This window comes from Lagenorhynchus albirostris, chromosome 3 (assembly GCF_949774975.1).
Source record: "Lagenorhynchus albirostris chromosome 3, mLagAlb1.1, whole genome shotgun sequence".
NCBI classification, from domain to species: Eukaryota; Metazoa; Chordata; class Mammalia; order Artiodactyla; family Delphinidae; genus Lagenorhynchus; species Lagenorhynchus albirostris.
Window position 1 is genome coordinate 164,541,921 of NC_083097.1, and position 12,307 is coordinate 164,554,227.

Genomic DNA, 12,307 nt, shown 5'->3' on the forward strand with positions numbered 1-12,307 from the left:
AGTCCAGGTATGCTAACCCTTGACCCCTGGAGAGGCCAGGCACCTCTGAACTCTGTTTCTGAAAAGGGGCCCAAGGGAGAAATTGGTGAAAAGGGGGATGCAGGCCCATCTGGGGCAGCTGGACCCCCGGGCAAGAAAGGCCCCCCCGGAGAGGATGGAGCAAAAGGGAACGTGGTGAGTCCTGGGGGACATGGAGGGAGAGACTCGGGGAGGAGCACGTGTGTCACCTTGAACCTGCTCCCCAACGTCCAGCCGGGGGTGGGGTCCCATCCTCCAGTGTGCTGATTCCACAAGCAACCCGGAACATGGCTGAGTAAATGAATGATTGAATGAAAGAATGAGTCAATATAAAAATGGAGTGGTTATATGTCATTGCAGTAGGGGAAACTTGATTCCACACTGAGTTGTTCTAACAATGCTGGGAAGGTCAAGGTTGAGACTCATGCTGGGTCAGAGTTGGCTGATGAAGGATTTGCCATCAGGGCAGAGGTGGAGCCCCTCCCACCATGGTGATGGGGCTCGGGGTTGGGAAGGAGGACATCAAGGAGCTTCGGGGTCTGAGGGACCTTGACTTGAATCTCACCACCCCACCACTCGCCGAGTCCTTTCTCTGAGGTCAGTTCTGTCTGTGAGTCCCAAGCCTAGAGGATGCAGTGAGATGATGCATGCAACATACTTAGCTCACATTAAACACGAGAATGTTCCTTCTACCAGGGCTGGGATTCTGTGTTTTGTTCACCAGTGTATCCCAGCAACCAGAGCTGTGCCTGGGCACAGTTAAATGAATGAATGAATGAACGCTCCATCATTCAGAGATATAATTATCCATCATTCTGTGTTCCAGGGCCTCACAGGGCTCCCAGGAGACCTAGGCCCCCCCGGAGACCCTGGGGTTTCGGTGAGTGTGACCCCTCCTTACTCGAAAGCCTAGCATATTCCCTATTCTGTTCCCATCTCCACAACGCCCCCACAGACCTGGGCAAGGTCGATGGAGGAAATAACCTTCACATTCCTCCAAACCTCACCCCTAAATTCTCATGTACCCCCATGACCCCTTCCGACTTTGTTCCTCCCACCACAGGGTCAAGACGGCCCCCCAGGGGAGAAGGGAGACCCTGGAGATGTGGGGGGACTGGTGAGTAGGGGAACAGAGGATGTGGTGCGTGAAGAGGGGGGTTGGGGCTGGTGGGTGGGTGAATTGGGGGGTCAGGAGACTGGGTTAATGAGGTACCCAGGGCCCTTGTAGATGCACCTGCTTGGCCTCTCTGGGTCCTCACCGTGACTGTGAGTAGCTTGAGGGTAGAGGCGGGAGATGGCTGGTGCTGGGTGACATGTGGGGAAGGCTGTCTTCACATCAAAGGCATCCTGATGGGGACGTACGTATACGTATAACTGATTCACTTTGTTATAAAGCAGAAACTAACACACCATTGTAAAGCAATTCTACTCCAATAAAGATGTTTAAAAACTAAATAAAAAGACATCCTGAAACCATCATCCTCAACTACCCTGCTGGTTATAATCTCCAGGGTCCACCTGGTGCTTCTGGGGAACCCGGTCCCTCTGGGCCCCCTGGCAAAAGGGTGAGTGATGAGTACCCCACCACCACCTCCTGGCTGCCCTGGCTCCAACTTTGTTCCATTCACTCTCACAGCCCCCCGCTCCCCCCTACAAAACCCCCACTCATCCCCAGAGCACCCACTCACCTCACAGCTCCCCACTCACACTTTCTCCCCTAAGGGTCCTTCTGGTCGCACGGGTCGAGAAGGCAGAGAAGGGGAGAAAGGTACCAAGGTGAGTGCCCCCTGCCAAGGGGTGGGGGGGCCTTGTCCTGACCTGTCAGCCAACAGTTGGGCCATCAGAATGGGGAGAGGCCTGGGACACCACGGGTGCTCCAGTTCCGACCCCTCCCTGCTGGTTCTTGGCTGGCGGGTCGGGAGGCAGCCACCCCCTGACTCTCTCTGCCCCCTCCCTTGCCCCTGTGCTTTTCAGGGGGAACCAGGTCCTGACGGGCCCCCAGGGAGGACAGGCCCAGTGGGGACTCGAGGGCCCCCTGGGCGTGTCGGGCCTGAGGGTCTTCGAGGGATCCCCGGCCCTGTGGTGAGTGGTGGGAACAGGGACAGGGCGGCGGGGGGGATCCTGCCTTCCTTATGCGCTCCCATCTTGTAATTTCTCACCATAGTTAGAAGGAGCCGACCCTGGTGGGCAGCGGGACATCCACACTGAGTTCTGACAGAGTTCAGCCCCCCATGTTCTGCTTTGCCCTAGGGTGAAGCAGGCCTGCTGGGACCTCCTGGACAGTTGGGCCCTCCTGGCCCCCTGGTAAGCGACTTCTTCGTCCCCGAGGTCCCAGCACTGGGAACCACACTGGCCATCCAGTGAGCATCTAGTAACCATGGGTGCTGACGCTGCAGACTGACCACTCATTGACTAGCCATCTGATGGTCAACCCTGACCGTCTATACTAAGCATCTCTTCTGATCACTCATCTCAATGGTCTACACTGACCGTCCACACTGACCCTCCGTCTTGATGGTCTACACTGACTACACACTGACCCTCTATCTTGATGGTCTACACTGACCGTCCACACTGACCCTCCGTCTTGATGGTCTACACTGACTACACACTGACCCTCTATCTTGATGGTCTACACTGACCGTCCACACTGACCCTCCGTCTTGATGGTCTACATTGACCAAACAGACTACCTATCTTAATAGCCTACACTGACCATCTACATTGAGGTTGACCACGGACCATCCAAGTTGGCCGTGCTCCAACAAACCCCTTCATTCATCTCTCATCATCCCTCCTCTTTCTTGACCATCATCCCCATGACCACTTCCCTGGTAATTCCGTTTGAAACCTGGGTAAGTTCCCATTTGACCATCCCCCAAGCACTCACATGGACCTTGAGGCTTTCTGTCTGAGACTCACCAGCTGACCCTAACTCTTCTTCCAGGGGCCCTCTGGCCTCCCAGGGCTGAAGGGAGATGCTGGCCTCAAGGGGGAAAAGGTAAGGATACCTCCTTCCATTATTCTCCTCCCCCACTTAACCCCCCTCTCCTCCACCCTTACCTCCCTCTGTAGCCAGAGGGCTAGGAGATTGGAGTCTCCTCTACTACTCCAAGGCTCTAGGAGAACAATCTCCCAATCCCCCGCCCACACTTCTTCCCCAACATGTGCCTCTTTTATCCTCCAGGGCCACATCGGATTAATTGGTCTTGTTGGCCCCCCTGGGGAGGCTGGTGAGAAAGGGGATCAGGGTTTGCCAGGAGTGCAAGGCCCCCCTGGCCTCCAGGGAGAACCTGTGAGTGTGTGTCCTGCCCCGAGTGGGAAGATTGTGTTCAGAGGGTGGTGGGAAGGCAGAAGTGGGGCTTGTTTGGAGACTGTGGGTATGGGGATTTGGGAAGCCTGGGTCTAGAATGATAGGGGTTGTGTCTGGAGAAAATGGGGGGCTCTCTCTGGGGACTTGAAGGTTGAAGTCTGCATCTGGGGTTTGGGGTCTTCTTTGGAGGGAACTGGAAGCCTGTCTGGGGGATGTGTCTGGACCATAGGGATGAACCCTATCAATGATGACTCTGATGTCCTTTCTCCAGGGTTCCCCTGGTCCCATCGGCTCTCTGGGCCACCCTGGACCCCGAGGTGTGGTGGTGAGTATGAGGGATTTGTGGGGTGGGGTCACCTTGTTGGGCCAGCCAGGACTCCAGCTCTCCCTGTCTCTACCCCACAGGGTCCTCCAGGACAGAAAGGTTCAAAGGGGTCCCTGGTGAGTACTCACTGTTCCCTTGGGCTCCCACATCCCAGCCCCCTTCACTGCGCTAGAACGCTCAGGGCCTTTGCATTCATTCATTTATTTATTCAGTCAGTCAGGCATTCAACAAGTATTTCTTCAACACCTACCATTGTATTTTTTTTAACATCTTTATTGGGGTATAATTGCTTTACAATGGTGTGTTAGTTTCTGCTTTATAACAAAGTGAATCAGTTATACATATACATATGTTCCCATATGTCTTCCCTCTTGCGTCTCCCTCCCTCCCACCCTCCCCATCCCACCCCTCCAGGCTGTCACAAAGCACCGAGCCAATATCCCTGTGCCTTGCGGCTGCTTCCCACTAGCTATCTACCTTACCTACCATTGTATTTTGTCAAATCTAAGATGCCATCCATTGTAAGATGAGCCATTATTTTATAAACTGCTATGGAAGAAAACAGTTCTACCAAGTAAACTATGACTTGTCACAGATGATGACTTCAGAGATGTTCACATATAGAAAGAAAATGTGCAGTTTGAAAATGTGCAGACATGAAAATTGCATGTCCTTACCCCCAGTGCTGTGTGTGTGTGTGTGTGTGTGTGTGTGTGTGTGTGTGTGTGTGTGTGTGTGTTGGCAGGCAGCAGTCTCCATAGACAGAGTTCACACCCAAATGACTTCTCCCTACAGGGATCCCAAGGTCCCCGCGGAGACACTGGACCCCCAGGTCCCCCCGGCCCCCAGGTGAGTTACCCAGGGACTATGTCGGAGTGTGTCCCCCTTGGGTCCCTCAGTGCCCAGAACTGGGCGGAACACCAGGTGTTCAGGGGGTGCAGGTGGGGTGGGACGTGGACCCAAAAGCTGAAGGAGGATCTGGGCTGTGTGTAGGGCGTTGGGGGGGACATCCATGGGGGCTCTGACAGTATCTCGTATGTCCATCTCTCCTGGCCTTTCTCTGTCTCTATCTCAAACACTTGTTTCACTATTTTATCTTTGTTTCTCTCTTCCGGGCGCACCCTCTCTCTGTCTCTCTCTGTCCTTGTCTCTCTCTCTCTCCTTTGCCTGACTTTGTGGTTCTGTCTCTTTTTATCCTCTCTCCACTTCGGCCTCTCCCCATCTCTGAGCCCTTCTGTCTCTCTCCTTCCCGTGTCTCTGTTTCTGACTGTCTATCTCCCCTTGTCCCTGTCTCTATCTCTCCCTCCCCTTTCTCCTCTCCCCCTACCCCTCTGTCTTTCTGCCCCCCACGTCTTTCATTTCTGCCCCTCTCTCTCCCTGTCTCTTCCTCCTGCCTCTCTGATCTCCTCCTCTCCTCCATCCCCACCTCCGCCCAGGGTCCATCTGCGCAGCTGCACGGGCTGCGCCGGCGCCGGCGCTCGGTCCCGAGCCCGGGAGTCCCGGAGGGCGGCCTGGAGGAGGTGCTGGCCTCGATCACGTCGCTGAGCTTCGAACTGGAGCAGCTGCGACGCCCTCCAGGCACGGCTGAGAACCCGGGCCTCGTGTGCAGCGAGCTGCACCGCAACCACCCGCATTTGCCCGACGGTGAGGTTCCGTCTCTCCCCCGGTGGGCGGGGAGCCTCGGGGTCCGCCCGGCTCATCCGCCCTACCTGGCTCTGCGGCAGGGGAATACTGGATTGACCCCAATCAGGGCTGCGCGCGGGATGCGCTCAGGGTTTTCTGCAACTTCACGGCGGGAGGAGAGACCTGCCTTTACCCAGACAAGAAGTTTGAGACCGTGAGTACCTCTGGGGGTGAAGTGGGAGGTGGTGGTGGTGGAAGGAGGGACCAGACTCTGGAAACCATTTCATTCATACCCTGTCCACACACGCACACACACCAGGCGTTGACTGGGACTTTATTTTTCCTTCACCTAACATCTATTGAGCACCTACTGTATGCCAACTCCTTGAAATGCTGGGGTTACAGCAGAGACTCCAAAAAAAAAAAAAAACTGCTTTGCTTTTATGGAGCTCATTTTCTATGGGGGAAAGACAGATAAGAAAATCTAGTAAAGAAATCAATGATGGAGAACCTTGAGATAGCAGGTACGTGTGCCAGCCCTAAGCGCTTGGCTGCATCAACAACCACCCATGTGGCCATTCTGTTATCATTCCCAAAATAGGCCACCAACAAGAGCCTGCTGTGTAGCACAGGGAACTATACTCAATATTTTGTAATAACCTAGAAGGAGAAAGAATCTGAAAAAAAATAGATATGTATGTATGTATAACTGAATCACTTTTCTGTAACCTGAAACTAACACAACATTGTAAATCAACTATACTGCAATTAAAAAAATAAAATTCTGTTATCATCCCCCAGACAGGGAAACTGAGGCACAGAGAGGGACAAGATTACCCACGACAGTCTGGCTCTTGTCCCAGCCCTTAACCATGCTCTATTGTGCCTCCTAACCTGCTGTCTTATAGGCCCCATGGGCTCACTGCCCTCCACCTGGTTCCCCAGAAATCCTGGGGTTCTCCATCAGGGAGCCCTGAGCCTAACAGCCTCTGACACCAAGCCCCAGGCTTGGCTATAGAGGGCAGTGGGTGTGCAGTGAGCTTCTGAACCCTGGACTGCTCAGGCTGGAATCCAGATCTGTCGCCTCAGTTTTTTCATCTGTAAAGTGGGATTCAAGAAAGTATCTACCTCATAGGGTGGTTGTGCCATTGAGGCGCCAATGAACATATCAGGGGACACTGAATGAACACTGACTATGTGCGTCACTGTGTTAATACCTCTACTGCAGGGAAAACACGTTGTAAGCTCAGGGCCTGCAAAAGTGCCCAATAATGTCCTTCTTATTTATTCTTATTCTTTACTGGTCAGAGCCCTGGTTTAGTGGGAACTCAGATACCCTAGTGGATGCAAATTTAGACGAGCTCACCCCCATCCAATTTATGGGGGCTTGAGGTCAGGGCTTGATCTCTAAACAGTTGCTGACACCTGAGGCCTGATCTCTCACCAGCTCATCTTCCTTCTGCCCAGAGAGAGGCTGGGCCAGGGAGTGAGGAACATTCTTGGTTTGGGTTCCCCAGACACAGACCCTGAGATGAGGGTTTGACAAGGGCAAGTCATTTATTTAGGAGGTGATCCCAGGAGGGGTAAGTGAGAGGGGCCAGGGGAGGCAGCCAATAAGGAGTGTGCTGTTAAAACATCACCGTTGGACACCCAAGGCTCAGTTCCACTGGGGACTTCCAGGAGACAGTGTAGGGTAGGCTCCTGGGAGCTGTTCCCCACCTCGGGGAGAGGGAGCCGGGGCATTTATCCACCAGCTCTCATCAATCATTGGTGGAGGCTGCCTCAGAAGGTGGGAACACCCAGCCTCTTGGGTCTGTCCTGTGTACCAGCCAAGTCCAGTCCAACAGTCAGAGAACAGACTGAGAGTCCCTGATATTTACATGACTGTAGCTTTCATTGTGGGGAGGTAAATGCAGAAAGGACATGGTGGCCCCCTGGGGCACCTGCTACACCGTCCCTTCCACTCCCCAGGTGAAACTGGCCTCCTGGTCCAGAGAAAAGCTGGGAAGCTGGTATAGCACATTCCGTCGAGGGAAGAAGGTGAGTTGCCCTGGAGGCCAAGGTGGGGATGGTATAAAAATTGGTGGGAACCAGCATGGGAATTGGAGGAGGTGAGATGAAAAGGATAGACTCACTTTGCCTCTTGATGATCACAGCATCAGATGTATGATAGGGCAAAGCACAGGTCATGGTGGCGATCCAGAGGCAGTGCTGGAAGGACCTGAAGCCTTCCTGGTAGAAGTCACAGCTCAGCTGAGGTCTAAGGAATAAGTTGGGTTGCAAGTTTGGGAGGACAAGGAATAGTGTTCCAGGCAGATGGAACAGGATATATGAAGGCTCAGAGTCAAGAGAGGGCCTGGTAAAATTTAAAGAAAAGGTGACTTGCTCTGCTCTAGAGAGTGTGAGGGGGAATGTGGTAGGAGAAGAGGCTGGGGAGGTGGGTGTGAGCTAGGCCCACTTCCTCAGAAAGATCTATGAGCAGTAGGGAGCCATGGAATGTTTTTAAGTGAGGGAGGCACTGAGATTAAATCTCTGTAATAGAAAAATGCCTCTGAGCTGGTGGTGGTGGTGATGGGGAACTTGGAGGCTGGGAGACCCAGAAGACTGATGTGTTGGTCCAAGAGAGCAAGGAAGGGACCAGGCTGTAGCTGGTGCTATGGAGATGGAGAGGAGGGCATGGCTTAGAACAACCTCTAAGAGGGGAAGTCAGTACGACCTAGTAATTGATGGGATGACAAGTCAATAGGACCTAGTAACTGATGAGATGGCACGTGAATAGGACCTATCAGGTGAGTAACTGATGAGATGAGTAATTGATGAGATGGAGGGGAGGGAAGAGATAGGGATGACACCCAGGTTCCTGGTTTGAGGGACTGATGTCTAGTGAGGTTCTGAGATATGTAAATGGGAAGAAGGTCAGGTTTACGGGATGGAGTGGAATCTTGGGTTCATTTGGGATTTGTTTATGTTACATATATGTGTATGCTAAACATTGGGAACATAGCAGCAAAGAAAAGTTCCTAACTTCATGAAGTTGATATTCTACTGGGAATAGGACCAAGGAAGCAGACAGACCATAACCAAGGAAACAAAGCTATAATATAATGTCAGGGGGTATCTTGGTTTGGGTTCCCCTGAAAGAGACCCTGAGGCAAAGACTCAATTGCAAGGGGCTTATCTGGGACGTGATTCCAGAAAACATCAATTGTGGAACATGAAAGGGTACAGGGAAGAGAAGGAAGCCAGGACGCGTTACCAAGCCAGTTATCTCAAGTTAATGATATATTTTATGTAACCCAATATATCCAAAATATTGTCATATCAATATAAAGATTATTGAGGCATTTTAAACTTTCCCCCTCTGAGTTCTTCAGAGTCTGGTGCATATTTTATATTTATAGCACATCGTAATTTGGACACTAACTTTCCTTGGAAGTACTTAGATTGCATAAAACCTGCAGTTGAAAAAGTACATTCACATCCTCAAGTTGTTCCAAACCTCAGTTTTCTGATAAATGGATTGAAGCTCAGTTATTAGTTATAAATTAACGTTACAAGTTTTAAATTAAATAATTAAATAAAAAATTAAAATTTAAATGGATGGACCTAGAGATTAGCATACTAAGTGTAGTAGGTCAGACAGAGAAAGACAAATATATGATATCACTTACATGTGGAATCTAAAAAAATGATACAAATGAACTTATTTACAAAACAGAAATAGACTTACAGACATAGAAAACAAACTTACAGTTACCAAAGGGGAAAGGGGAGGGAGGGATAAATTAGGCATTTGAGATTAACAGATACACACTACTATGTATAAAATAGATGAACAATGAGGACCTACTGTAGAGCACAGGGAACTATATATTCAATATCTTGTAATAACCTATAATGGAAAAGAATCTGAAAAATAATATATATATGAGTATATGTGTATATATATATATACACACACACATACACAAATAACTAAAACTTTTCACTGTAAATCTGAAAATAACACGACATCGTAAATCAACTATACTTCAATTTTTTTTTTTTTTTTTGCGGTACGCGGGCCTCTCACTGCTGTGGTCTCTCCCGTTGCGGAGCACAGGCTCCGGACGCGCAGGCGCAGCGGCCATGGTTCACGGGCCCAGCTGCTCCGCCGCATGTGGGATCTTCCCAGACCGGGGCACGAACCCTTGTCCCCCGCATCGGCAGGCGGACTCTCAACCACTGCGCCACCAGGGAAGCCCTTATACTTCCATTTTTTAAAAATGAGTGCCCACAGAAAAAAATTAACATTTAAATAAAGTTTTGAAAACTTTCTCAGTCTCACCGGCTGCCTTTCAAGGGCTCAATGGCCACACGTGCCTAGGGGCTTGCAAGAGAACCGTGGACGGCCGGTGGCTGGTGGGGCTGATAAAGATGAGGACGTGGCAGGGCGGGCAGGTCTGCGGTGGGTGGAGATCCTGGGAGGTGGGTACCTCAGAAGGAGTAGAGGCGAATGGAGCACGCTCACCTCTTCTTTGTCCCACCTCCAGTTCTCCTACGTGGATGCTGACGGGGCCCCGGTGAGTGTGGTGCAGTTGACCTTCCTGAAGTTGCTGAGTGCCACAGCCCGCCAGAGCTTCACATACTCCTGCCAGAACTCGGCTGCCTGGCTGGACGAAGCTGCAGGAGACCATGGCCGCTCTGTCAGTTTCCTTGGGACCAACGGGGAGGAGCTGTCCTTCAACCAGACGGCAGCAGCCACCATCACTGTCCCCTACGACGGCTGCAGGGTAAGGGAGGGGTGAGGGGCTGGCCAGAGCAGGGCGGGAGGCTGTGGCTACCCTCCCCCTGACTCAGCATCCGTGTCTTCCCCCGGTCAGCTCCGGAAGGGACAGACGAAGACCCTCTTCCAGTTCAGCTCTTCCCGAGTGGGATTTCTGCCCTTATGGGATGTGGCGTCCGCTGACTTTGGCCAGACGAACCAGAAATTTGGGTTTGAACTGGGCCCCGTCTGCTTTAGCAGCTGAGAGCTTCACGGGTGGGAGGGAAAATGAGGGAGCCCCAGATGGGGCACATTTGGTGCTGAGGCTTTGAAGCCATCACATTTATCGTCTCCTGGGACTGTGGAGCCAGGGGACAGTCTGCTCATCACCGTCAAACAGTATTCCTTCTCCATTCCGGGGGTCTGGAGGCTGGACTCCCCTGGCCCATGAGTCCCATTGCCCTGCACTTCACCCCGGCTGGCATAACTGTAGTCTGGCTCTGTCTCCCCTTCATGCTCACCCGATGCTCAACTCCCTCCCCTGACCCCCATGCAATGAACTTCTAACTCAGAGCTGATGAATGCCCCCCATGCCTGCCTCGCACCCCTCAGTCAGTGCTCTCAACACCCTTTGGTGCTACCTTCCGCATAGTTAAGCACTGGATGTCTCCTGATCCCAGGCTGGGACCTCTTCACTCATTCCTATTTTCAGGTGGGTTCACAGTGAATGGACTGAAGTCAGACGACAGAGGGAAGTGGGATTTCCCTGGGCTGAGCTGTGTGTTCCCTCTGCTGCCTCAGCCCCGCTAGCTCTGAATACTGCTTCCCCCCGTATCTCCCCAAATGCACCTTGCCATGCCAGATGGTTTGGGGACCAGGATGGTGGGGGGTAAATCAGGATCCTAATGGTGCTGCCCTATTTATACCTGGGTCTGTATTAAAAGGGAAAACCCCCTCTGTTGTATATTTAATCTGCTTCTTCCTTAGGGAGGGCTGGGATATGATGAGAGAGATTCTAGCATGATCCCCAAGTCCGCCCCCCACCCCGCCCCAGGCCATAGGGCATAATTGGCATCTCAAGTCTGAGAATAAACCAGTGAACTGTGTCCCTGTCTGCCTTTCATCTGACGCTGGCCATATCTCTCTTAGGGTCAGGCTCTTGTCTCACCCAAGGAATCTGCCACCACCTGTCTTAATAACTGAGTCTTTTGGTAGAGGTAGCTTTGGGGGTCGGGGAACCTAATTATAATGGGATTCACTGGAAGTGATGGGCCTGTTTATTAACTTAGGCTGCTAGAGGAAAAGTTGAAAAAATAGTCAGATCTCTAAGAGAGCAGATCTTAAATGTTCTCAGGACAAAAAAAGAAATGGTAAATATGTGACGTGAGGGAGGTGTTGGCTAATGCTATGGTGGTAATCTTTTTGCCATATATAAGTGTATCAAATCAACATGTTATATACACTTTAAACATCTACAATGTCATATGTCTATTATATCTCAATAAAGCTGGGAAAAATTGTGAACCTATTAGGAAGACATTTAACTTTAAAAAAGAAAGTAGACAGATCTCCATGTTGACCTTGATTGGTCTTGGAATCACTGCCTGAGTTGAGGGGATGTATCAAGAGGTGACATGGAATGTGGTTTTGGTTTGAGATAAAACGACTAGGGGTCAAAGGTTTGGGTGGCAGGTCAAGGGAGTGAGTTGGGGGTGAAGAGAATTGAATTATGAGTTGACCCTTGTGGTGAGTTGGAGGTTAGGGGTTAAGGGTAGGGTAAATTACGTTGAAGTGGGTTGAAGATAAGTTGAGTTGGAGGGTGGTTTGAAGTGTGTTGAATCAGTTTGGGGATCTGTTGAATTGGGGGTTGGAATGATGAGTGGATTACATTAAGGGTTTGGAATTGGATATTGGGTTGAATTGAATTAGGGTTGATTGAAGAAGTAGAATGAACTGAGTAGAGGTAAGTAGGGGTTACTATGAATATGGGGTAGGGATTGCCAGTGTGGTAAGTTAAGATGTGATCAGTTAAGATGAGAGTTGGGTTTGGGGTGACTTGAATTTGGGGTTAGATGTTGGGTTGAAGGTTTTAAAAAACAGATTTATTGAGATATAATTCACATACCATATAATTCACCCATTTAAAGTGTATAATTAAATGGTTTTTAGGGTATTCACAGACTTGTGCAACCATAACCACCATCAATTTGGAACATTTTCATCACCTCAGAAAGAAATCCCTTATCCGTGAGCAGTCACCCATCATCTCCTCCAAACCTCTCGG

General features: G+C 50.8%; 1 protein-coding gene across 5 annotated transcripts in view; it reads left to right on the forward strand.

The window, feature by feature from the left end:
• COL5A3 (collagen type V alpha 3 chain) overlaps window positions 1-11,129 on the forward strand; it is a 38,821-nt gene extending 27,692 nt beyond the window's left edge. For all 5 annotated transcript variants that reach the window (XM_060145248.1, XM_060145244.1, XM_060145245.1 and 2 more), the window contains exons 51-67: window positions 67-174; window positions 845-898; window positions 1,082-1,135; window positions 1,530-1,583; window positions 1,741-1,794; window positions 1,993-2,100; window positions 2,269-2,322; window positions 2,966-3,019; window positions 3,206-3,313; window positions 3,603-3,656; window positions 3,737-3,772; window positions 4,452-4,505; window positions 5,093-5,300; window positions 5,381-5,493; window positions 7,251-7,319; window positions 9,812-10,051; window positions 10,142-11,129. In XM_060145248.1, coding sequence (XP_060001231.1) covers window positions 67-174; window positions 845-898; window positions 1,082-1,135; window positions 1,530-1,583; window positions 1,741-1,794; window positions 1,993-2,100; window positions 2,269-2,322; window positions 2,966-3,019; window positions 3,206-3,313; window positions 3,603-3,656; window positions 3,737-3,772; window positions 4,452-4,505; window positions 5,093-5,300; window positions 5,381-5,493; window positions 7,251-7,319; window positions 9,812-10,051; window positions 10,142-10,288 — 1,569 coding nt within the window. In that variant the 3' untranslated portion in view covers window positions 10,289-11,129. The remainder of the gene's footprint in view (window positions 1-66; window positions 175-844; window positions 899-1,081; window positions 1,136-1,529; window positions 1,584-1,740; window positions 1,795-1,992; window positions 2,101-2,268; window positions 2,323-2,965; window positions 3,020-3,205; window positions 3,314-3,602; window positions 3,657-3,736; window positions 3,773-4,451; window positions 4,506-5,092; window positions 5,301-5,380; window positions 5,494-7,250; window positions 7,320-9,811; window positions 10,052-10,141) is intronic.
• Window positions 11,130-12,307: the final 1,178 nt, after the last annotated feature.